Raw genomic sequence first — 24,376 nt, 5'->3', positions numbered from 1 at the left:
ACGCCGCCGCACTTTGCCAGTATCATTCGACCGACCGCTGTCCAAAACGGCTTGGTGGGTCCCTAGCTCGTCATCCACCTCGGTGCTGGGGCACCTGCAGCCTTTCAAGTCGATCCGACATGCTACCAACGCAAACGCTCAGGGTCCAAACCGGCTACGTTTTGGAGCTGCACCTGGGCGCAACTCGTCGCCTCGCACAAATCACACTCTCCACCGTCGCATCGTCTCACGGATCACAGGCTTGTCCGAAACATATCGTATCGAGACTGGAAATCTATTTGGAGCGAGGACGGAATGGTATGAACAAAATGACCACATTACAGGAAAGCATGGAAGAGAGCTGAGCCAGCTAAAGTCGACGTGATACCTTGAGTGAGACCCAAACGACTCGGTGGGTGTAGAGACGACAAAGTTCAAGCGACCAGCGACCATGCCGAGAAAGCAGCTCAGAAGAACGACGAGCAAGGTGCATATCTACCATCGGGAGTTGCCGACAGCGAACGAGTTGGCACCCGTGCGTCCTCCGCCGCCGTAGCCACCGCGGCCACGGCCACGACCACGGCCTCGGAAGCCACGGGCGCCTCCTCCACCGCCGAAGCGGCCCATCTCCTCGATCTCACGCGGGATCTCCTGCTTGGCCTCACGCAGAATGCCAACCAGCTCGCGCGCCGACTTGGAGTTCTCGGGCGTGAAGAAGGTGTAAGCGGTACCCGTGCGGCCGGCACGTCCGGTACGGCCGATCTGGTGCACGTAGTCCTCCGTGTTGGTGGGGAAGTCGTAGTTGATGACTGTCGAGAGACAAGACAAGTGGGAATAGAGGTCAGCATCACCATTTGCATCTACACTGATGCTGGAGAAGGAGAAGCAACTTACCATAAGAAATGTCCTTGACGTCTGTTGAGCGACCGCGAAGGTTCAACAACAAAGAAGCGACAGCGCACGATAAGAGCGAGCCGGTGATCCAATCAAGCCAAAGCGTTGGCAGGGCGTGGTTGAAAACGACGTTCGCATTGCAAAGAATGGAACGCAAACGCCGTTGTAGATCGACAGGAAAGAGAGAGAGAGATGAAAGATGACAATCGCATCCGAAAGTTAGTAAACGAGCCTACCAGGCGCTGGTGCGCAAGCACCATTGTAAAGAAAGACGACACGTGCTGAAGCCCTCCTACTGCCTTGAAGCAGTCCACTGTGCTGCTTGTGTCCAGCTGGCTAGCTGGATTCGCAGCACCCAACCTGCACAATGCAGATCCATTCGCAATCTTATCCAGGCAGCAATGTTGCGCACTATCTGGCACCAGCGGCTGTCGGAGCCGCGATGGTGCTAGCAGTGCCACTGCCGATGCTGCCTACACACTTCCACTAATGCCCGAGGCTTCCAACTCGGACCGTCCAACGCAATATTGGTTGTGATGGCCACAAAAGTCCGAGGACACCTCGGGCAATACCCATGAATCAGGTTTCCGTCCTTGACCAAAAGAGAAGCTTTGTTTCCGTCTTGATCGAAAGTTCATCGCATCACGGGCGGCCGCGCGCATCGAGCTGGATGCGACATGAGGGCCGCCCAACACCGATGCAAGTTGACCGCAAAAAAAACGAACCAGCCTTGCAGTCAGAATACAACCGGTAGCCGAGTGGCTGACATCTCCTCACACCACCGAGATGGCGAAAGAGATGGAGCGACCAAACGGGGAGGGAAGAATCTGAGCCGCGACTGATTTTTGCGACACGACAGCGAGCTACGCTAACGCAAAGAAGACACGTCCTCTGTGAGTAGCCGACCACTCTTACCCAGGCGGTGGGCCTGAAGAGTGGCGGAAAAAGCGCGATAGGGATCACCTCGTCGATACCGACGACAGCACGGCTGCCGATGCTATCAGCAGCGAACATACGCGGCGGCCAGTGCAGAGACCCCAAAGTAGGGAGGCACTGGCGCAGCAGCGGTTGCGAACGTTGGACGTGGCGATCACCTTGAACTCGAGTGCAATGTTGATGAAGGGCTTCTCTTGATGGCTTGCGGAGGAGGAATTGGATGCGCTGTGATCGGCATGGAAGCAAAAGACAAAAACGACTCGCCTTGCCAGTCTCGAGGGGAGACTCGCATGGCAACACCCGCGTTTACCTCTCTGGCAAGACCTCAGGCACTGTTGAGTGCCTCGGCATGCCGATGCGGACAGTGCAAACCTGTTTTGACGGACGGATCGCTTGGATCCGTTCGCGCGGAAGAATACGTGCGACAGGGAGGAAAACCAGACAAAATGAAACGGAGCGACGCGAGCCTGAAACTCGCCAGCGTTGCCGTCGGCTGGCTTCCGTCCATGTCCCAAAGCCGTACTCGAGGGCGGGCAGTGCGGAAGGAGGAATGTGCGAGGAGGAGGGAGATTGCGACACGAGCAGGGGAAGAGTGGACCGGGAAACAAAGGAAGGGTGGGGGGACACGTGGGAAGGGAGTGAAAACTTACCGAGACCTCGGGACGCCACAGCGGTAGCGACCATGATCGGGCTACGACCCGACTTGAACTCGGCCAGCACCCAGTCACGCTCCTGCTGCTGCTTGTCACCGTGGATGGCAAGCGCAGGCCAGCCGTCCTGGCGGAGGTACTTGGTGAGGTCGTCGGCGACGCGCTTGGTGCTGGTGAAGATGATAACCTTGCCGTTCTCCTGCGAGATGGTCTCGAGGTGGCCGATGAGCTTGCCCTTCTTCTCAAACTCGGAGCAGACCTCGATGATCTGCTTGACGTTGTGGTTGGCGGCGAGCTCGGTGGAGCCAATGTTGACCTGGGCAAAGTCGTTGAGGAAGTCGCCGGCAAGACGCTGCACCTCCTTGGGCCAGGTGGCCGAGAACATGAGCGTCTGACGGTCGGGGCGGATCTGCTGGAGAATCTTGCGGATCTGGGGCTCGAAACCCATGTCGAGCATGCGGTCGGCCTCGTCCATGACGAGGTAGGTGACGCGGCGGAGGTTGGTCTTGCCGGCGTCGACCATGTCGATCAGACGACCAGGGGTGGCGATGACAATCTCGGCACCACGCTGCAGGTCGCGGGTCTGGGGGCCCTTGGGCACACCACCGTAGACGGCGCAAGTGCGCAGGCGGCTCGAGCCACCGAAGCGGTTGCACTCGACCTGGATCTGGTTGGCGAGCTCACGGGTGGGAGCCAGGATGAGGGCGATGGGACCATCGCCGGGCTTGAGGAGGGGCTGGGCGTTGATGTGGACCATGGCGGGGAGGGCAAAGCCGATGGTCTTACCGGAACCGGTCTCGGCGATGGCGACCAGGTCGCGACCGCTGAGCGCCATGGGCCAGGCCTGCGACTGGATAGCCGAAGGCTCAGCAAAGCCCATCTTCTTGATTTCGGAAAGGATGTAGTCCGGGAAGCCGGCCTCGTCGAACGAGGTGACGGGCTTAGGGACGTTCTGACCCTGGATGGTCATCTGCTTGGAGGCGCGGTAGTCCTGCACCTCGCGGTCGGAGCGGCCAGCGACGCGCGGGTCTTCGATGTAAAAGTTCTTCTCGAAGTTGACGAGGTCGACGCTGTTCCAGTCGACAGCACCGAGGTTGGCACCGAGGTTGCTCATGCGGTCTCCGCCGCCAAAGCCACCGCCGTAGCCACCGCCGTAGCCGCCGCCGTATCCTCCACCGCCGTACGAGGAGGAACCGCCGCCGTAAGAGCCACCGCCGTAGCCGCCACCTCCGCCACCGTAGCTGCTGGGGCCGCCGCGAGGAGCGCCGCCGCCGTAGCCACCGCGGCTAGGACCGTTGCTGTATCCACCGTAAGACATGATGTGCGGTAGTTTTCGTGTTGTGATATGGATTCAGGGAAGAAGTAAGCTTGGTTCTCCTGAAAAGAGGATGAAGGGATGGATGTGGTAGAGAGGAGAGTGATGAGGGTCTGACAGCGGACTAGGGGCGGCGAAGGGCGAAATGAATGCGGGCTCAGTTCAAAGGGCAGCGCGTTGACACAAAGGGAAAAAAAAATGCTGCTGCAGGGTTGAGGCAGGGCGCCCTCTCTGAAATTTTCTCGCTGTTCCGCAGCTTTGTCCGCCTCGATGGCAAAAAACGTGAGCGTGAGAGCAGAGCGTTTCCGCCACCGAGAGAGAGTGTGTGTGTGTCATTTTCGACTCGCTTGAATTTCGGTCGAGGAGACAGCGGAGACACTGGCGTCATGCCCAGGCTGGCGAGGTTCGATGTGGGATTTTCACCGAGTTCGAATTTAGCCCGGCCGGCCACCGTCAAACTCTCGCACGAATGATCGTCGTGCCCGTCGAGTGTAATGTCCGTACGGTATAACAGTTTTCGCCATTTTCCAGTAGAGATGTTGGGGCGCGACAGAGCTGCTGGATGGCTCGCCTTGGAATCCAATTGGGGAGGGTGCAGCTGAGCGCGCAGCCCCATCAAAGCCGAAGCCTCTTGCGCCGCTGCAGACCCTCCCCTCGCTCCTTCAGCCCATACGAGTTACACTGCCTTGAACATGTCTGTGGCGCTTTGTAGCCATTGCCGGTATGACACATCGATGAGCGCAGATTGGAGGTGGGACTCTCGATACATGCTTTCTGAACTGTAGCTACAAAGTCGATGCGCATCGATAGAAATGGGCAGGCTGGTGTGGCCGTCGATCTAGATAACGGACCCTGGCTATGCGAATCAGAGAGAGGCGAGAAGTTGGTTTGAAATCCGCGTGACGCGGGGCTTTTCTCGCGGTAGGTCTGCGGCAGGTTAGCCGGATTGGAATGGGGGGGAAACGAAACGTGAAATCGTCCAAAAAGCTCGCTTTGACACGCTCGAGTTGGGGGCCGTGGGGCTCAGGCCAGCAGCAGCTTCAGCGCAAAGCTCAGACCAACTCAACCCTCGCGCTGGGGCCAGCCAAAGATCTTGCCTTTTCTTCGAAGTCGCGCCGCCGACCGATACAGCCGGCAGCTGCAGTCGCTGCAAGATCAGCCCTGGCCCGGATATCTATCGGGCCAACCGCTCGTTGGTCGAGTCGAGGCGGACTGGCTTTCCTTAAACTTTCCTTCCTACCTCGACGCTCTCCTCTCCACTCATCGTATCTTCACATCATGTCGCTCCTCCGACAGACAGCCTCGAGCCAGCTCGGCCGTCCGCTCGCGGGCCTGGCTGCCGCCTCGGCCCGCCAGTGTGCCCAGCCCATGCTTCGATCGACGCCCACTCCCGCTTCGCGACGTGGACGAGCCACGGCTGTGGACCCTGCGGACCCCGCTGCCCACGGTATTGCCTCGTCTTCGGCCTCGGCCCTGGGTGCGGCGCCCGCAGCCAAGGAGGGTGACATCCGCCACAACTGGTCGCGAAGCGAGGTTCAGAAGATCTACGACTCGCCGCTTCTCGAGCTCGTCTTCCGCTCCGCCAACGTCCACCGCATGCACCACCCCGTCAACCGCGTCCAGCTCTGCACGCTCATGAACATCAAGGAGGGCGGCTGCTCCGAGGACTGCGGCTACTGCTCCCAGTCGAGCAAGTACGAGACGCCCTCCGGCGCCTCCAAGCTCGAGGATCTCGAGACGGTGCTCACCGAGGCGCGCAAGGCCAAGGCCAACGGCAGCACGCGCTTCTGCATGGGTGCCGCCTGGAGAGAGGTCGGCGGTCGCAAGCGCGGCTTCAACCGCATCCTCGACATGGTGCGCGAGATCCGCGGCATGGGCATGGAGGTCTGCACCACCCTCGGCATGCTCTCGCCCGAGCAGGCCAAGCAGCTCAAGGAGGCCGGCCTCACCGCCTACAACCACAACCTCGACACCTCGCGCGAGTACTACGGCAAGGTCGTCACCACGCGCAGCTACGACGACCGCATCGGCACCATCGCCAACGTGCGTGAGGCGGGCATCTCGGTCTGCTCCGGCGGTATTCTGGGTCTGGGCGAGGAGCACGAGGACCGCGTCGGTCTCATCTGGGAGATGGGCACGCTTCCCGAGCATCCCGAGAGCTTCCCGGTGAATGCGCTCGTCGCCATCCCCGGTACGCCCATGGAGAACAACAAGCCCATCTCGTTCCAGGACATGCTGCGCACGGTCGCAACCGCACGCATCGTCCTGCCCGGTTCCATCATCCGTCTTGCCGCAGGTCGTCACCTCTTCACCGAGTCCGAACAGGCCATGGCCTTCCTGGCGGGTGCCAACGCCATCTTCACGGGCGAGCGCATGCTCACCACCCCTACCTCGTCGTGGGATGACGACAAGTCCATGCTTGCCCGATGGGGCCTGCGTGGCATGGAGAGCTTCGAGGACAAGACCATGGCTCCCCACAAGCCCGCTGTCGACGCTGCTGCCGCGGAAGAGCGCCGCGCAAAGGCTCAGGCCAGCCAAGCCTTCCAGAGCGCCTAGTTTCTCAAACTCGTAGACACAAAAGAATGCAACGCCACAACAAGGCTCGTTGCAGTGGAACCCACTTGTGATTGTGAGGCTGTGGCTCGAGGTGGTGTTGAACGCAGCGTACGTATTAGCAAGGAAGGTAGACTACAGACCGGAACGCGAAACGTGAGTGAAGTCGAGATGAGATGGTTCGTGTATGAGAGAAGGAGAAGGAGGAGGAACGTTCAATTGATGTTGGCGGAGCGGAGCAAGTCCTGGATGACGGCGATTTCGCGGTCCATGGTGTCCCACGCATAGCCCAGCTGCGAGAGGCCTTCGACGAGTGCGTCGACCTCGATCTTCTTGGAGCTGTGCGTGTAAGGGCCGAGGTTGATCTGGTGCATCTCTTCCAGCTGACGAAGCACCTCGACGTGCGAGCTGGGACTCGAGCCCTGCGGCGACGCGCGAGGCGTTGTGCCTGGCTGGGCGCCTTGTGCGGACCTCGGGCGCTCGGCAGAGGAATCTTCAGAGTCCTGCCTTTGCAGCGCCTGTGGATCGACAAACGTCGACGGCGAAGCGTCCGAGCTCGATGCGTCCGCCGAATGCGAGCGCCCATTCATCCTGCTCGCCACCTGCTCGTCCGAGACGCTCGGGATCTTGGCGAGGAACTGGGCGACGGGGAAAAGCTGCGTCATCAACGGCCCACCGGTCTGCAAGATGCCCAGAGGCAGAAGGATGCGCACCAGACGCGCCGTCTTGCGGCACGACACGATGGCTCGCTGCATGCTCTTGTCGAACAGCGCCTTGAGCGAGGCGGCCACTGTCTTGTCTTCTTCCGACACCGCGCTCTGGCCGCCAAGCGAGTGGCTGAGCGTCGCCATGAACGCGGCGTTGGCGCGGTGGCGCTCACCCAGCGCGCGGAAGAGCGCAAGGTACAGCAGCGAGCCGCAGAGCTTGGTGCTCACCACCCATCCCAATGGACGGAACGGCTGCAGGTTGTCCATCGTCGACCACGCCTTGGACGCACAGCGGTCAAAGAAGAGCATGAGCGAGTCGAGGCTGTTCCACACGGCAGTACATGCGCGTTCCAGCTTGCGCAGCTCCGCCAGCGACGGTCTTGCCGCAAAGCGCGCCGAGCGCGGCACGGGTGCCATGGAAGAGCCGGCGGGACGCTGCCACGAGGGGATCGACGGCTTGAAGCCATCCGACGGATCAATGTGCGTCGCCATGAACCGCGACAGAGCGCCGATCTGCACCATGGTCATGATGACAAAGGTAAGACCCATCTCGCCAGAGAGCACCACCTCGCCCTTGCGCGAGTTTTCGACGGGCACCGCAGTGCCGCGGAACGACGCCTGGCCAACCACCTCGATCGCCCGGTCCGTCTTCAGGAACGCCTTGCGACGGTTGAGTCCCGAGGTGATCGAGTCTCGACACCAGGTGGTGAGGAAGATGCGGTGCGACTGCATCGTGCTGAGCATGTGCTCGACTGCATGGCGGTCGGTCTCGTCGACCACCAGCTTGGTCGTCATGCCCAGCTTCTCGGCATGGTCGCAAGCGGTGTCTGCAAAGAAGTGGGCCTGGACACCGTCGACATTGTCGAGCAGAGGTGCGATGAGGCACAGGATTTGGACTCCTTCGACGCTGGGCTTCTTGACAATGTCGTACTTGTGCACCAGCGAGAGCGCGTGGTTGAGCAGAGCATGGCAGAACGGCTTGCGCGCCTTGCCGCGACGCAGGTTGTGCTCGACGTCGCCCGGTCGGTAGAGTCGCTTCAGACCTTCGCTGCGCGCCGTGATCCACGAGCGCGGGCTGATCCGGTTCGCGTCGCCCGCAGAAGCATCGGCGGAGGGAGGAGCGTCTTCGGCCGGATCGTCAGCCTTGCTTGCCTTGCCTCCTTTGGCAGCCAGCTTGGCGCGCTTGGTCTGGATGTAGGTGTCAGTGCACTTGATGCGCTTGTCCTCGCATCGGCTGCATCCCATGCCCTCTGGCCTCTCGGTGACGTCGCATCGCACTCTGCGCAGACGACAGGTGTCGCAAGCAACTCCCTGCTTGCGTTTGGGCCGCTTGATGCCCGCCTTGGCACTGTCCGGTCCGAGGCCTAGCGACGAGGCGGGCTGGACGGCGCCGTTGTCATCCACCTCGAGAAGTCGCACTGTGTCAAGATCCTTAAAGTCGGGACCAAACGCGATGGGCGCGTCGGTGTAGTGCGCAGCCCAGGCATGCAGCACGGCGAGCAGAGTCTCGGTGGTGCCTGGGGTGCTGATCTTGCTGTCCCTGGAGTTGGGCCACACGGTGGAAGTAAGGCCGGCGGTTTGCGGAATGCAGGACGGGAGACCCTCGGCCTCGGAGCCACCGTTGGACATGATGGACATCTTGCGAGGATCGCCGTTGGCCAAGTTGAAGGTCTTGGTAAAGTGGCCAAAGTCGATCACGGGAGCTTGCATGTGGCAGACAGCAAAGAAGCAGTTGAGAAGCTGCAGCGACAGCGAACCTGCCATGACGCGGTCGGTGATGCGCACTTCGGCTCCGCGGAGCTCGGTGAGAGCACGGATGAGAATCGAGGATGCATTGATGCGCTCCACAGTAGGTCGAGCGGCGGAGGTGTCGTCGGCGCCGTGCAGCATGCGGGCTTGCTCGATGCGCTTGCCTGAACGGCTGGGGCGTGGGTATCTGCGCGAAGGAGGGGCATAGGTCTTGGTGCAGACGAAGCCTTTCTCGTCACAACGGGTGCATCGAATGTGGTGCACCGCTGTCCCGGTGCTGTTACTCCTCTGCATTTCGAGAAGCGCCGTCTCTGCTGTCTCTGGAGATGCGCTGCGCGCTGCCTCGCTGCGACGATCGTCGAGATCACAGCGAAGGTGCTTTGCGCGGCACTGGTCGCAGGTGACGCCCTGGCGACGCGCCGACTTTTTCTTGTCGCTGGACTGCGCATCGGCGCTTTCCGACTCGGGCGAGCTAGAGGTCATGTTGTCAGCGTCTGTGGAGCTCGAGGCGGGGATGGGCAAGGAAGAGGCCTGCATGGCCGAAGCGAAGGCGAACAACGCTTCCTGATCGCTGTGACTGTTGATCGAATGCATCAAAGGATGGATCGAGGTGTTGTCGGCGGGACCCGCGTTGCGGCCGAACGTCGAGTCGTCCAGGTAATGCGCATAGTAGTTCTGGGCATCACGAGAGGACTCGGCGGAGCCGGAGGGTGGAGTGAAAGTAAAGGGCTGTGAAGCAAACAGGCCGGCAGACGAGGAAGGGCCCGTTGGCAAGTCGATGCCGGGCAAGCCATTGGCGGTCATCGTTGCGTGTGCGCGAGCAAAAGACGCCGGATCGTTCTGATTTGATGTCCAGATCGATGCTTCAGGTAGCGCCTGGGAGTTCATCGGCGCGTGAGGATGCGGCGACTGTGCTTGAGGAAGGGCGCCGTGCTGAGGCTGAGCATGGGTCCCCGCGTACTGCGGCAGACCGCTGTGTTGCGGCGGACTGTCACTGCCGAGGGAAGAATAAGGCGAGTTTGCTTCGAGAAATTGGGCAAAGCCTCCGCGCGGATCGCCCGAAGGACTTGCAGTTACGCGGCTAGCGGCTGGGTCCATGGCGAGCGACGACGAGTGGGCTGCGGCGTAGAGCTGCTGAGCTTGGAGCAATTGAGCAGAAAGGGACAAATCCGGGAGCGAGTGTCTTCGCGGATCGTTCAAATCTTGTCGAACGTCCTGTTGTCGGCCGAAGGGCATGCTAGACAGCATTGAAGTCTTTGAATCGGCTTGTTTCTGAGTGTCGAGCTAGTTGAGGCGCAGGACTTGAGTCGTGCGGAAGGACGGCCAATGCAAAGACGATGAACAGAGCTTGAGGTGGAATGAGGCTTTGAAGCGAATGGATGGTGGGAGGACGACGGCGTCGGAGCAAAGGCGATGCGATTGTGACTGAAAGGGGCGAACGCCGGAGTGCAGGACTGTGGACAAGGTTGTGAGTTGAGGAGAAGCCGGTTGATGAAGTGTGGGGCGGGACGGTTTTATAGGCAAAGCCGAGGCCGGAATAGGATCCGTGGTGAAGGCGGAGGACTGTGGCGGGAGGTGCAGCAAAGCTTAATGTGCGAGACGGATGTAATGTCGAGGCGCAGGAGCTGAGGAGTCCGGCGTTGGGCTTGTGAGTGCGTGGACTAGAGATACAGTGAAGCGTGGGAAGCTTTGGAGAAGATGGAGCGAGATTGACGTTTGGTGCGATAACGTCGATGATCTCGAGAGTTGGGGTGTTGTTGAACAACGGGCAGCTTTGCAGATCCGACCGAGACAAGGCAGATATGGCCGAGATGCAGACTCGCCCTCGGGGCTAGTGCCGACGCTGGCTTTGGGGGTCGACGATCGAGAGAGGGAGCCACTGAAGACAGCTTCGGCGAATAAGAGCTGGGCTCAACGGAACCCAGGAATGGCAATGGATGCAACAAGGCTGCTAAGCGAAAGGCTGGACCGGGTGACGAGGATGGCGGGGCGTCTCGGTTGCGGCAGATCAAGGCGTGGCGACTAGAGCACAGGATCGAGATGTCGGTGGTGGAGCAGGCGTGCAAAGAGAGATGGGTGCACGGAATGCTCACGGGACCTACAGCCTGCAGGGCGTCGAGGTTCAGGTTCGAGAGCGGTGCGCTTGCTCTTGCGCTGTCTTGTGCTGAGAGCGGTCCGGGAGAATAGGGCTATCAGAGGTGGCGCAGGGTCAAGCGGAGCCTTGGACGGACTTGGGTGAGACGTCGGCTTGCTCGGCACAAGTGGACACGAAGGATGAGGAGGCAAGAGGCGTGGACTGGCGCGGACCGGTGCAGGTTTTGGCGGTGCGATGTGGATGCAATGATGTCGCAAGCCCGAACGGCAGACGCTGTGCCAGTGAAGCTCGAAGCTGCAGGATGCCAGATCGAGGGGATGTTGTGAGAGGGTTGGGCCCAGATTTGACGGTTGATCAGGAGAGAGCGATGCAGGGTGGAAACCGCCAAGCTTGGGTGCGAGGCGGCACGGATCTTAGTGCGACGAGGCCATCGAGATGTGAGTGTCGAGGGTGGTGAGCGGTGAGAGGGGTGGAAGGGGAAGAGGAGGCGTGTTGGACCCGGGAAGCGGAAAGCTACATGGGTGTAGGAAGAAGGCGATGCTCAAGGTGTGCTCCGGTGACAGCGACGACAGCGACGAGAGGAATGCTTTGATGGGGCGCGGTGAGGTCCGTCTGGCAGGGTCGAGTGCGTGAATGCGTCGACAGCCTCCCAGCGTGGGGAAATTTGCCGGCGCGAGACAAAGCCAAAAAAAAAAAAAGAAACAACAAAATAAAATAAAAATAAAAATGACAGGGTTCAGCAGCTGTACTCGGGTTTGGAAGCGGCCGACTTTGCGCCAAACGAACGATTGGGCCGCTGGGTGTGCTTCGTGGGGCGCTATGAGCGTCCTGATGTCGGTGCAGCTGGGCCGCATTACCGAAGTGGGTCGCGACCGTTTTGCCAGGTGTCGAGACCTTGAATGCATCCCCACAAACGATGACTGCTGTTGATCGCGCATGCCTGTTCTCACGCTCCTGCGCACGCCTTCGCATTCGCGTTCGCATTCGCAGCCTCCTGTCGGAAATGCCGTGTTGCTGCTCGTGCAATTGTCAATGCTGACAATGTGGTGACATCTGACCGGCAATCTGCCGCAATGCACAGTGCTGCGATGTGCTGCGATGTGCCTTAGTTTGCTGAGCATGGAGCGGCGCATCCGATGCGGCAAGGCGGCACAGTGCAGCGGGGCTGGGCTGCCTCCGCGGATCCATGCCGATCCACACGAGCGTGTCTCGGAACGAGTTCCATTTCACACGCTCGCTGCGCCAAGGTGGTGGAGGCGATTTGAGCCGTGGCAGGGCGCTGCCTAACCTTGAACAGAACTCGTCTGCGCTTTTCAGCCAGGGTGGAAGGCGGGTCCCGCCCCAACGACGCAGACGCGCACTCGTGAAAATGCCCAATTTCCAACAAATTCCAACAAAAAGAAATATTTCCGAGACTCGTCACGCCTCCTTCTCGCCGAATACACCGATGCCGCCGCGCCCTCTGTCACGCTCCACCGCTGGCAGTCGGCCCACGTCATGCAGTGCAGTGCAGTGCAAAATTCAGAATTGGCCGGCACTCGACCCAGCCTCCAGGCGTACCTTCCATGTCGATTTGCTCTTCCACGGCGTCAGATTCGCTGGCTCTCTGATCTCGATCCATTCTTCACGCCATGCCGAGACGCAAGATGGACAGCTACATCGTGGCTGCAATCTGCATCGTTGAAAGGCACCGCTTCCACTAAATGAGAGACCATGTGTCTCTGCAGCATGCCCCTTTGCCGAGTCGAGCACGAGCACGAGCATGACCATTGACTGCTGATGGCACATGCACCCATCCATCACGACGCTTATCCCCGACCGTCGGAGCCAGAGCAGGCGGCGCAAGGGGTTGGGCGGCTCCCCTGTCTGCAGCACGGAGCAGTGCAGTGGGACGTCGACGCATGCCACGGAAAAAAGAAGGCCGTACAGCCGGGGCGCAGGATGAACAACGGCTGTCCGGGATGACGGCGTAGAACAGGAAAAGTCGGTGGGCAGGCAGGAAGCCATCCGGATGTACTGCGTTGCTAGTGTGGGATCGGAAGGGTTTGAATTTGCGATTCGGGGCAGGATGGCGTTCCAGACCCGTTGCCGGCGCTGCGCGGGGTGTCTCGCTTAGCACTTGGAGTTCGGATGCAGGCAAGCTTCAATTGTGCACCACCATCATGGCGCCGTGCACCCTGCATCTTGGCACCAGCAGCAGCAGCGGCGGTGACTCTGTCTAAAATATCCGCAGCGGCACGGAAGAAAGCAAGCCGAGGCGTTGAGTCAACCCCCGGCTGGTGGAGCACTGCATTCGACTGGTTTGTTGAGTCAAAGGTGCGTTTGTTTGTGAAATCCAACCATTGCTCCTCCTCGATCCGACTGGCGTGGGAAGCATGGACGACCACTGTGCATCTGAGACTCTTCGGATTTCGGACAAGGCTCCCCACGTCATGCTGCCGACGCTTGGATAGATCCGTGTGCATGCATACGAAACACAGCTATTTCAATATCCTCACACACGCAGCGGTGCAGCGGTGCAGAACAAACAAGCTCGACACGCCCCCGCTATCTCCGAGGCCGAGGCATATCCGAGCCTAATGCTCGGGACCGAGTACACACCCGTTCCTGCACGAGTGCACGAATGCACGAATGCACGAATGCACGAATGTTTGGCCCAAAGATACGACCGAACTCATGCGGCCGAATCGGAGAACCCCGTCATGCACCTCTGCCGATTCCACTGGTGTTGGCACCAGTAAGCATCGCAGACCCTTGGTACTGCTGGTGAGACAGATCTCGGCTGGTCCAAAAGCCCAAATCCATGGCTTGGCGAACCAGCCCCCATCAAGACTCAAGTGACGCCCTCGCTTTGGTCGACAATGATTTTTGGGCGTTCTTTTTTCATTCTCTTTTTTTCTCCAATTTTATTATCCGCGGGCGAAGTGGGGGAAGAGTAAGTTACGGGCCAACGATGGCGGATTGGCCTTGACGTTTACGCAAAGTGACCGACGTCAGCCGCCGACTGTGTCTCAGAGCATGTGCCTCAAAGCAGGGCGCCGGACATGCTTTCCGGGACGATCTTCCGTTCGATAGCATAGCTCGTCCCGGATGGACGTTCGCTTCTGCTATCTCGCTAAACGTGCCGAATGCCCAGACTCGTTGCTTGGTCGCGTCCACGTGCAGCCTTCGTCCGGCATCATGCCGTCCACCCCCATCACACGACCCACTCGACCCTGCAGAATGCATTTCTGGTCGTCGTCTCCTGGATCCACAAACGAGGAACAGCTCTGGAGATTTCGCCGATTGTGCATGTCGTTTCGGCAGTAAAGGCGTTTTGATTAGCGCCACCTCGAGTCTCGAACCAAGAACCCTGCTGCACGGGGTTATATTTAGACATGCTTCTCCAGCAATGCCTACCACAAAGCTGACTCCGATGCAATATCGAACTGCAGAGCCTTACTCGGCCCAATTGCTCGTCGGCTTGACCTAGAATTGGATGCCTCAGCTGTACTGGCGGAATTGAAAGATGACACAACGCGTAGCGACGTGATACCGTGCGCCATCCGGCGAGAAAGACGCCTTGATTCCGCAGCCGAACTGCGTTCCTAGGCTGCACGCGCTTGTCACCGATGCATTGAACGCAGCTAGTTTGGATCCGGCAAACCTTGGCGAAACGCAGCTGCGCAGTTTGAACGTAAAAACCCGTCTCGGCTGGACATTCTTGGTGACTCTACGTTGCCATGATATGATCTCGCCAAGCGCAGGCCGATCGTAGCCTAGCGTGGGACGCACGATCTGAAAGACGAACCGGACGATCGGACCGGCGCCACACTGCGTGTTCTGGCGAGGGTGCCGCATCCGATTGCCAAGAGGCCGAGGCACAAACGCAGGCTGAGTTGCGCCAATTCCGATGCACGTCGGTCGGGGCTCTCGATGCATCCGAACCCTGACGAGCAAGGCGACAAGGCTCGGCCCTACGCCACACCGAGTGAGCGCTGGGCCACGGCCCATCTTCCTGGAATCATGCAGCGCAGCACGCCATCGAGACTGCCTCTCCAAGAGAAACGCTCCATGCCCAATGCAACTCCGTCAGCACAGGCTCAGCATAGACCGCAGAACGTCATCCGTCGGGAGTTCCAAGCCGTGCAGCCGGAAATGCACGGCAAGGAAGGGGGGCTAGAATCGGATGGGTGCCTTGCAGTGGTTGCAGGTGACGATGCTGCGCATCCAGAGCTGCTCGTTGTGCGTCCATCCACCCAGGGTTGCGTCTGTATCTTCGCGGCCCTGCAGAACGACGTGCAATCGATCGGCCTCCGATGCTGCTTCATCCGGGCTTAGCGGTATCGCCGGACGCGACGATTTCAATGGTCCGTCGCTTGGGGGCACTGACAGCTGTTTGGGCGAGTTGAGCTCGATGCAGTAGCCTTCGTAGCCCATCTGGAGGCCTTCTCCGCGCAGATAAGCCTGGCCATCGCGGCGCGGGAGGCGGCGACCGACGCGCACGATGATCTGCGTGCTCGTGCACCGTGAAAAGCCCGGCTTGCCACTTTCACCGTCTTGCTGCGGATCCGACTGGGTCGATGGCCAAAACGAGGGCGGCACGAGCGTCGGGTCGTCGGCTGCCACCTGCTTCCATATGCGCGAGTCGGCACGCTCGGTCTTGACAACCGTACACACGCTGCGCAGCGCCGGCTGCACGTGCAGCTGCTGGATCAGAAACGCACCTGCAATGCCATGCCAGCCGCTGAGATGAAGAGTCCGGATTTTGTTTGCACCCGCATTCCCGCTGGCCGACCTTGACCGCATCACCGCATCCACTCGGATATGCTGAGATACTTCCGAGGTGCAACGGCGTGAGAGAAAATCCAGCACCGCCTTGAGCAGGTCTAGATCAATCAGGCTCTCGTCCCGTGTGAGCTCGTGCGCCACCCGAGCCACGTCCAAAGTCGTCTTTGGCTTTGCCGTTTGGTCGATCGCAGACGGTGGCGTGCTGGAGTCGGCGGGTGACTGTGTCGACAACCCGTGATTTTGCAATTGGGCGGCAGCTTCTCTCCACTCGGCGAGACAGAGACGATGCCCCGGCTCCAGGTACAGCAGCTCGCGGTCGAACTGGCCAAAGATCGCACGTAGGTTACGGCAAGTTGCTGTGCTCAGCACAATCACGCTCGCCAGATCGAGAAATCTCGAAAGGTATAGGAGCAGCTCCGGTGGCAGCGCCTCGAGGCGAGTCGGCCGACTACGTCCACCGCAAGCTGCTTGCGTGGTCGGATTCCGCATACGCTCGTCCTCGCCGAGACGCACGTGTTGTCCGCCGCCGTGTGCCCCCATCCATCCGTTGCCACGCTCGAGGGGATCCGCGACTTGGTCCGGTGTGCATCAGCGGCGGGTGTTCGATGTGAATGTGCGTCCGATCCGCAGTGTCGCGGCGACTTTCAGACGATGGCGCAATGCGTTTGTTCTTCCGGTCAGGACGTGCGCAGTTGCTCGTGAGGCTTTTGCATTGGTCTCATGACCCTGTCAGCGGAGTGTATGATGATTGCCGGAATTCACTGCAGGCCGATACCTGGACGATAGCAAGCGGGGTTTCCGCGGCCACCCAAACTGCCCCTTGATTCGATTCGATACAACCAGGTTTGATGGGCGAAGTCCCCCGCGGGGTTGGCTGGTGGTACGAGCTAGCACTTGGTGGCAGCCTCTCGTAGTGCAGTCCAGATGCGTTGCGGAAGTGCGCAAAGGTGTTGATGTTGGTCGCTCCGTGTTGGTCGCAACACACTGCAGCGGGTTGACAGGAATGACATGTGGAGGGCGCGTGTCCGAAAAAACCGACTTGATCGCTTGGCGCCGTCAACGCAGCTTTGGGCGCATCTGTTTCACAGCGCCTCGAAGCGGCTTGTTCGGGAAGGCAAGGGGGTAGAGATCGTCAAGTCCGCGATACGAGCGCACCCTGCTTCACGACGTTCGATCCCAGCTGCGATGCGTCCGAGTCCTTTCACCCTCAAGCTCACGAATGTGGAGCCGCCTCGGTGCGAGCGACCCTTGTCAATCCCGATCCATCGGAGATCGGGAGTTCGATGCAGTGGCCTCAAGGTGTCCAAAGGTCAAGAAGCGGCACAAACGCGCAGCCAAAGCGATGCAATGGTATCACGTCGACTTTAAAGAGCAAGGAACGAGACGTATGAAAGTACACGGGATCGAGTCAAAATGCGCGAGACAGAAAGCGGATTGGGGATGCTGAGAAGGAGAGAGCTAGCTGATGGCATCTAGAGGCCCGGCGGCATCATCATGTCTTTTGTCACTGCGTCCTCTGCGTCCTGGCTGTCGTCATCCTCGTCGTCCTCCTCCGCCATCTCCTCGTCGTCCTCGTCGTCGTCGGCGCTGTCGGCGGTCTTCTTGGCGGCGCCGTTGCTCTTGCGGTCTCTGGACCAGCCGTTGTCGCTGGGAGCACGCAGCTTACCGGCCTGCTTGCCGACGAGCTCCTGGTCGCGCTCCGAGAGCTCGATGAGGTGCACGCCATTCTCGCCCTTGTTCTCCTCGGCGTCGGCGGCGCTCCAGTAGGCGAGCGGGATGAGGCGGAACTGGGCCATATGGACGAGGATGTGCTTGAGGATCTGTGCCTGGTTGGAGGTGAGTGTTTGGCCCTCCTTGCACACGACGTAGTTCTGGAGCAAGGTGGGGATGCCGCGCCTCAGCTCGGTGGGCATGCCGAGTTGCCTGAGCTGCGGCTCGACGGGGTGCGGGAGCGTGTCTGGTGGGTTGGAGCGCGCCATGACCGCGCCCTCGGGCAGCTCGATGGTCTCGGTGGCCTTGGAGCCGCCGCGAGCAAAGTCGACGCGCTGGTAGTCCTTGAACCAGTCCATCACCTCGGCGGGCGGGCTGTCGGTGAAGAGCAGACCCACGTCGCCCGACAGACGCTGGCTGATGCCGCTAATGCCGGTCCTAACTTCTTCCTCCTCGGTCATGCCGAGTGCGAGCGCAAGCACCTTGAGCTTGCCAAAGAAGATCTTGGAGCCCTTCCAGAGGTCACGCACCTCCTTGAGATAGTTGTTGCGCATCGAGTGGTGGCCGAGGATCCACACGTAAGGGTACTCCTGGGCTGCATCGCGCACCTTGTCGATGAGGTTCGCCTTGTCCTCCTTGGTCTTCTTGTCGGTCCTCGTGAGGGACACGACCTTGGCTCGCTTGGCACGGGGCATGTTGAAAGATGTGTGAGTGTGTCTGTGGGTCGGCCGGGTGGTGTTCGAGAAGGTGACGGCTCCTAGCGCACAGTTGAAGGAGGTGTCAAGGGTGCGAGCAGCAGCCGCAGAGCCGGCTCTCCACAGCAACTTCCATTCCACAAAAAAAGGAGGCTGCAGCAGGTGGCACACACAGCCGGCCAGCAAAATTTCGAAGCAAATTCTTCGCAACGACCCTGAACCTCTTTTTTTTCGTGCAGAGGCACGTCTGACCAACGCTTACGTGACCGAGTGCATTTTAGGCTTCTCGTCCCAGCCAAGTTTTTTTGGAAGAAAGGCACGGCCGTTAAAGTTTGGAGGCAGCAGAGGAGCAGTGGGAGGTGCATCTGATTAGGTCGAAGGCGCAGCTGCACGAAGCACTTACAGCAGGTCAACGGACACCCCTCTCTCTTCTCTCCACACCACGCCGTCGCCATCATCGTCGCGCGCTAACACTTCAGCAAAGATGGCTGCCGTCGCTACAAGCAACATGGACTCGCTCGAGAAGAGCCTGTGCGACTTTTCGGGCGCTGCGTCGCTCGACCAGCGCTTCCGCTCGCTCTTCACCATCAAGGGCCTGGCGGCCACCTCGGACGAGCACATGCAGCGCGCCATCGCGATCATCTCGGCAGCATTCTCGGACGACTCGGCGCTGCTCAAGCATGAGCTCGCGTACGTGCTCGGCCAGCTCGAGGACGTGCGTGCGCTCCCCACGCTCAAGCGCGTGCTCCAGGACAAGAGCCAGGACGCCATGGTCCGCCACGAGGCCGCCGAAGCCATGGGAGCCATCTCCGACCCGAGCGTGCTGCCTGTGCTCCAGGAGTATCTTACCGATGCCGACGTCAGCGTGCGCGAGACGTGCGAGCTGGCCATCTCCAAGATCAACTTTGACAACTCGGCCGAGGGCAAGGCGCTCAAGCAGGCCAAGGCGCAGGCCAAGCAGGCGGAAGAGCAGAGCGGACTCGGCGGCGTCGAGTCGGCGTTCAAGCCCATCGATCCTGCTCCGGCCATGACGCCCGCAGCTAGCAAGGAGGCAGCCCAGGCACAGGCCAACGGCGTCCAGTACGACGCCTCGCAGGTGCCACTTTTCCGCGACACTCTGCTCGATACCAAGCTCTCGCTGTTCGAGCGCTACCGTGCCATGTTTGCGCTCAGGAACGTCGCGCACGCTGGCGGCGAGGGCGCCGTCCAAGCTGTGCTTGCACTCGCTCAGGGTCTCAAGGACGGATCGGCACTCTTCCGTCACGAGATCTGCTTTGTGTTCGGCGAGCTCTGCCACCCTGCTTCCATCCCGAGCATGGTCGAGGTTCTCAATGATGCCAACGAGCACGAGATGGTGCGCCACGAGGCCGCAGAGGCCCTTGGTGGCATCGTAGAGGAAGGTCAGGAGGACTCGGATGCCAAGAATGCCGACTTTACGCTCGTAATGGACACGCTCAAGAAGTGGGCCAACGATGTGGGAGCCCCCCGTGTGGTGCGCGAGAGCTGCGTGGTCGCCCTCGACGAACTTGCATACAACAACGACCCCACCCAGTTCCACCGCATCGAAACCACCGCATCCGCCTAATCTTGCCCCCCCGTTCTACTCTGTTTGCATCTTAGATCTTTCCTTCGTCTTCTCAACTGTTCCCACTCTGTACAATACCACACTCGCACGTTTCCAAACGTCCTTGCTCTACAACTCGACAAGGGACAGACGGCAAGCGTGAGTTGAGAATTGCGTGAGTGAATGCGGCAGAGAATGCGTACGATTGCAGGATAGACGAACGGAAATGGCAGAAGGTACAAGTACAGTGCGAAACAAATAGCGACGGGGTATCTGGATTTTGCAACAAAGTGGCGGGACGATTTACACAGCAAGCGTCGACTCAGGCTGGGCAGTGTGCGCGTCGTTGGCGCTGCCGATGCCGAGTGCGCCTTCAAGGTCGAGATGCGGGAACTCCCACTTGCCCGGGCCCGTGGGACCCATGAGCTCCTCGGTGTACTTGAGCATCTTGATCAGCTGGGGCAGCTTGGGCTCTCGGCCCTGGCTCTGGGATGCGAGGATGGCCGCATTGAGCTCGCCGGCGGTCTTGAGACGCTGGCTCGGCGATAGCAGCTCTGCGACATGCACGGGCGCGGCGAGCGGGCCAGTGGCAGCCATGCCGGCGGCTTTGGGCACGTCGAATGCCAGCAGCGCCATGGTGCGCTCGAGCTCCGGTAGCAGGTCCGGATGCTCTTCGCCGCGCGGTGCAAGCTCCTCGGCAGCAAAGGCAAGCGCCTCGTTGACCAGGCCAGCACGGATGAGCTCGATGAGACGCTGCTGTTGCAGGTGGAAGAAGAGCAGCGGATTGTTGTCCAGAATCTGCGTTGCAAAGAGCGGAAGGCAGAAGCATGTCAGCATGGCTGAAGAAGCCAGGAAATCCGACCGGGACGCCAGCAGCAGGCAGCCTCCGACGCTTGGCCGCCGAGAAGCATCTCGAGGCATGCACGAGAGCGAGTCAGATTGGTTGTTAATTGGTGTAACGTTATCCGCACATAGACTCCCACTGGAGCCCGTTGCTAAGCGTGGTGCATGAATAAAAGATTGTCATCATTCGGACGAGGGTGCACGCGCGCGCCTCGGTGTGCTCGGTGCTCGGTGCTCGGTGCTCAATGCTCTCGATGGTCGTGTTCGGCTGCCGGTCACCCTGCTGCGGTGTCATTTTGGCGGCGTGGTCAACTTACCTCTGGATCGAGCTCGTTGACGCGACCGATGGCGTCGTCAATGTCGCCGCGCTGGATGGCTCCTCGGATGATCATGCGGTTGAGGATGCTTTCCGAGTCGACAAAGGGCTTGAGGCCGCTCTCCCTGCTGAAGCAGTCGGCGGCATCCTTGTAGCCCTCGATGACGAGATAGTCCATGACGAGCCGGTTGAGATCCCTGTCGTGATCAAAGGTCGAGTGTCAGCACGAGGATTCCTGACGGGAGGAGACAGAAGATGATCTGCCAGTCGCTCGCGGCAGCACTCCTGACGCCGGTCTCTGCGTCGACACGTTGCACCCCGCTCGATGGATCAGTGGGCATAAGTAAAATGGTTTTCCTCATCAGATGTAGGAGAGATTCCCACTTTGCGTCAAGTCTCATCATTCGAGTCGAGCGAGGCGAGTACGTGTGCGGCGCAAATGAGCGCGTCGAGTCGCGTTGCCGCCGGACGATGGCAGAGGCGCTGCCGGTCGAGAGTTCCGATGTCGAAAGCATCAATGCCACTTACTCTTTGGCGACATTGATGACCGAGAGTTGCCTCTCCCACTCGGACTTCTTGAGCGGTGCTTTGGACATGGCGATAAGAGCGAGCGGTATGGTCCGTCAACCACGACCGATGTGATGGGGAGCTTGAGGGAGAAAGGTCGTCGACCCGGAACCAGGCGCGAGGGCCGCCTGGGGATGGTGGTGGTCGTAGTGAAAGGAGAACGGGCGGCGGTGGGAGCCAAGGTTGCCGATGCGAGGGCGGGAATGGAAAATTTTCGAGGCGGCGTCCAACGAGCGATGGTCGAGGCAGGCTGCAGCGATGTGGCAGCGCAGGAGTTTGGGGCTGCCGGTGTAGCAGCAGAGATGGAGGAGGKAGGGAGCGTGATTGGCTGGTTGAGGTCACGACCAGCTGCAACTTGCACTTTGCCTCTCTCATTTCACCGCGCCGACTTTCCGGCCGTAAATCGAGCGTGCGGGTCTGCTGCTGGACTGCGGGCTGGCACTGGCGCAGTTCGATCACGCGGGTCCAAGCTCAGCTTGTCCCAAATCCTCTGAGCTGCCAGTGTGGAGGCAGCTTGGGGCGTGGGCTCGACCGTCGCTGCGCTTCTCCATCAACCACCATCTCCATCAACGCGGCTGCAACATTCTCTCAGCCAACCACCTCACGATCGTCCCCGCAGCGCCACCTTGCTCTTGTACTCAACTCCGTGAATAGGGGCCTCTTTTGCCAACGAGGCGTCTCCAGGTGTTCAATCGGCAGGCAGTCGGACGACACCCACAGCATCTGGAACCCCTGCTCAAAGTGATCGCAGTTCCCCCTTGTTCCCCCCTCCCTGTTCCCTTGTCTCTTCCCCGCTGCTTCCTCTCGGCTGCAGCTTTGTAAGCCGTTGCCGTCCCCGCCGTTCGAAAGTTGATGCTGGTGAATGATCAATCCCTTTCGTCCCTTCACTGATTGACTTGCCCCGACGCAGTAGCCGTGAAGCTCTTTCGCTCGTCGTTGCTGAAGAGCGGCGCACGCCATTTCTTTGACGCTCCGGAAGCAGCTTTTGATCATTTGCCCAATCCGCCATCCGACTGAGCGCCACTGCTCCTGTCTAGGACCCACTTGCCTCCCTTCGGGCCTTTCCACATCGTCTCCAACGGATCCAGCGATACACGATGGCGTCCGCATCCGTCTACTACAAGTTCAAGTCGCAGAAGGAGCCTTCGCGCATCACCTTCGACGGCACCGGAATCTCGGTATGGGATCTCAAGCGCGAGATCATCCTCCAAAACAAGATGGGCCGAGGAACCGACTTTGACCTTGGCATCTACAATGCCGACACAAACGACGAGTACAAGGACGACAATTTCCTCGTGCCACGATCCACGCAGGTCATCGTGCGTCGGCTTCCCCCGTCGAAGCCCGGACGCGGAACTGCGCAGAACTACGTGGCCGACATCAATGGCGCTGCCGACACCACAGGCGCCAGCCGCTTTTCGAGCACAGCCAACGCTGGGGGCGTCAAGCCGACCGACGCTCGCTCGCAGTCGTACCGTGGGCCCATGACAATGAGGTTCGACGGCAGGGATGCCAGCGCTGCGCAGCCACCGAGTGGCGGGCCGTCCTCGAGTGCCGCTGGCCTCGATCCAAAGGCAGCAGCCACAGGCGATGAAGCTGATCGCATCGCCGCCATGTTTCAGGCGACCACAGAGCAGTGGGACGAGACCCAGGAACGCATGTCGCACGCCACCTACCGCGACCGCTCCGGCCAGGTGCGCCGCGGAGGTCCGCCCCGTCCGATGACCACGCAACGCCCACAGCACATGCCCGACCGCCCACCGCCGATCGGCTACGTCTGCTTCCGGTGCGGCAAGCCAGGGCACTGGATTCAAGAGTGTCCCACCAACGACGACAAAGAGTACGACAACCGCCCACGCTTCAAGCGCACCACAGGCATCCCCAAGTCCATGCTCAAGACAGTCGAGCAGCCCACCGAAGAGGACCAGCGTGCGGGCGTCATGCTGACCGCCGACGGCACCTACGTGGTGGCGCGCGTCGACCAGGAGTCGTGGCGCCGCAACCGCGTGCGCACCAAGCCGCTGACGCAGTCGGATGTGTACCAGTCGCCGCCCACGGACACGACGCTGGCGTGTCCGCTGTGCTCCAAGCTGCTGCGCGAGGCGGTGGTGACGCCGTGCTGCAAGACCAAGTACTGCGAGGAGTGCATCCAGACGCACCTGCTCGAGCACGAATTCATGTGTGCCGAGTGCGACAAGCGCATCGCCGACCTGGAGCAGCTCAAGCCGGACGAAGAGACGCGCAAGAAGGTCAAGGAGTACATTCGCGAGACCATCGAGCAGAGCGAGCGCGAGCTCGAAGAAGAGGCTCGCAGAGATGGGCAAGGCGACGCTGGCGACGGTGTCGACAAGTCGGAAAGTAAAGGCGACACGTCGGATGCAGCGCGTCAGCAGACCAGCAGTCCTGGAGGCAGGCACGACGATAAGGACGAGCAGGCGCACCGCTCTGCATCGCAGAACGAGCAAGAGCTCAGTTACGGCGACGCTGGCAGTGCGGGGCAGGGAGCGCCGGGCGGTGTGGTGTTCAATCCGCAGATGGTGCAGCAGATCATGATGATGATGCAGAACCCGCAGCTGCCGCCGCCGATGCGCATGCAGCTGCAGATGCAGCTCCAAATGCAGCAGTTTGCGTTCATGCAGCAGATGCAGCAGGCGGGAGCTGGGTCGCAAGCCACACCCATGCAGATGCCGCAAATGCCGCAAATGCCGATGGGGCAGATGGGGCAAGGGGGCCAAATGGGGTCGATGCGGATGGGTGCCATGTCGAACGCGGGCGCGCCGACGTGGGGTCAGCAGCACGGGGCGCATGGCAACCGCGGCGCACCGGCGGACGACAACTCGGCGTACATGCGCAACCCCGTCAACCAGGCGCGCACACGCACCACCGCCACCAAGCGCGATCGCCCCACCGACTTTCTCGAGGTGGGCAGCAACGGCAACGAGTCGTCCAAGTCGGCACGAACCAACGACCGATAAGCCATTCCTCCTATCAAGCTGTACTTTTACGCCTCACCAAATTCATCTCCATCGAATT

At 60.4% G+C, this 24,376-nt stretch overlaps 9 protein-coding genes across 9 annotated transcripts; 3 read left to right on the top strand and 6 right to left on the bottom strand.

The window, feature by feature from the left end:
* Nucleotides 1-474: 474 nt before the first annotated feature.
* PAN0_001c0558 (p68-like protein) lies at nucleotides 475-3,777 on the bottom strand (the record flags this gene model as incomplete). The annotated part of the gene is made up of 6 exons (XM_014804173.1): nucleotides 475-788; nucleotides 874-894; nucleotides 1,110-1,209; nucleotides 1,890-2,034; nucleotides 2,182-2,302; nucleotides 2,460-3,777. The coding sequence occupies 6 exons, from the start codon at nucleotides 3,775-3,777 to the stop codon at nucleotides 475-477; spliced, it is 2,019 nt and encodes a 672-aa protein (XP_014659659.1).
* Nucleotides 3,778-5,052: 1,275 nt separating this feature from the next.
* On the top strand, nucleotides 5,053-6,330 carry PAN0_001d0557 (biotin synthase; the record flags this gene model as incomplete). Its single annotated transcript, XM_014804172.1, has 1 exon — nucleotides 5,053-6,330. The coding sequence occupies one exon, from the start codon at nucleotides 5,053-5,055 to the stop codon at nucleotides 6,328-6,330; it is 1,278 nt and encodes a 425-aa protein (XP_014659658.1).
* Nucleotides 6,331-6,542: 212 nt separating this feature from the next.
* Nucleotides 6,543-10,019, bottom strand: PAN0_001c0556 (uncharacterized protein; the record flags this gene model as incomplete). Its single annotated transcript, XM_014804171.1, has 1 exon — nucleotides 6,543-10,019. One exon carries the CDS (start codon nucleotides 10,017-10,019, stop codon nucleotides 6,543-6,545), a length of 3,477 nt encoding a protein of 1,158 aa, XP_014659657.1.
* A 425-nt stretch (nucleotides 10,020-10,444) lies between these two features.
* On the bottom strand, nucleotides 10,445-12,499 carry PAN0_001c0555 (uncharacterized protein; the record flags this gene model as incomplete). The annotated part of the gene is made up of 4 exons (XM_014804170.1): nucleotides 10,445-10,937; nucleotides 11,091-11,391; nucleotides 11,919-12,161; nucleotides 12,439-12,499. 4 exons carry the CDS (start codon nucleotides 12,497-12,499, stop codon nucleotides 10,445-10,447), a joined length of 1,098 nt encoding a protein of 365 aa, XP_014659656.1.
* A 2,537-nt stretch (nucleotides 12,500-15,036) lies between these two features.
* PAN0_001c0554 (uncharacterized protein) lies at nucleotides 15,037-16,725 on the bottom strand (the record flags this gene model as incomplete). The annotated part of the gene is made up of 3 exons (XM_014804169.1): nucleotides 15,037-16,220; nucleotides 16,486-16,632; nucleotides 16,710-16,725. The coding sequence occupies 3 exons, from the start codon at nucleotides 16,723-16,725 to the stop codon at nucleotides 15,037-15,039; spliced, it is 1,347 nt and encodes a 448-aa protein (XP_014659655.1).
* A 395-nt stretch (nucleotides 16,726-17,120) lies between these two features.
* Nucleotides 17,121-18,053, bottom strand: PAN0_001c0553 (mRNA turnover protein 4-like protein; the record flags this gene model as incomplete). The annotated part of the gene is made up of 1 exon (XM_014804168.1): nucleotides 17,121-18,053. The coding sequence occupies one exon, from the start codon at nucleotides 18,051-18,053 to the stop codon at nucleotides 17,121-17,123; it is 933 nt and encodes a 310-aa protein (XP_014659654.1).
* Nucleotides 18,054-18,537: 484 nt separating this feature from the next.
* PAN0_001d0552 (ARM repeat-containing protein) lies at nucleotides 18,538-19,638 on the top strand (the record flags this gene model as incomplete). Its single annotated transcript, XM_014804167.1, has 1 exon — nucleotides 18,538-19,638. One exon carries the CDS (start codon nucleotides 18,538-18,540, stop codon nucleotides 19,636-19,638), a length of 1,101 nt encoding a protein of 366 aa, XP_014659653.1.
* Nucleotides 19,639-19,920: 282 nt separating this feature from the next.
* PAN0_001c0551 (lish motif-containing protein) lies at nucleotides 19,921-21,372 on the bottom strand (the record flags this gene model as incomplete). The annotated part of the gene is made up of 3 exons (XM_014804166.1): nucleotides 19,921-20,415; nucleotides 20,778-20,973; nucleotides 21,305-21,372. 3 exons carry the CDS (start codon nucleotides 21,370-21,372, stop codon nucleotides 19,921-19,923), a joined length of 759 nt encoding a protein of 252 aa, XP_014659652.1.
* Nucleotides 21,373-22,440: 1,068 nt separating this feature from the next.
* PAN0_001d0550 (zinc knuckle domain-containing protein) lies at nucleotides 22,441-24,318 on the top strand (the record flags this gene model as incomplete). Its single annotated transcript, XM_014804165.1, has 1 exon — nucleotides 22,441-24,318. The coding sequence occupies one exon, from the start codon at nucleotides 22,441-22,443 to the stop codon at nucleotides 24,316-24,318; it is 1,878 nt and encodes a 625-aa protein (XP_014659651.1).
* Between the last annotated feature and the right edge of the window lie 58 nt (nucleotides 24,319-24,376).

This window comes from Moesziomyces antarcticus, assembly GCF_000747765.1.
Source record: "Moesziomyces antarcticus DNA, scaffold: scaffold_v10001, strain JCM 10317, whole genome shotgun sequence".
NCBI classification, from domain to species: Eukaryota; Fungi; Basidiomycota; class Ustilaginomycetes; order Ustilaginales; family Ustilaginaceae; genus Moesziomyces; species Moesziomyces antarcticus.
This window is presented reverse-complemented; position numbering and strand designations above follow the sequence as displayed.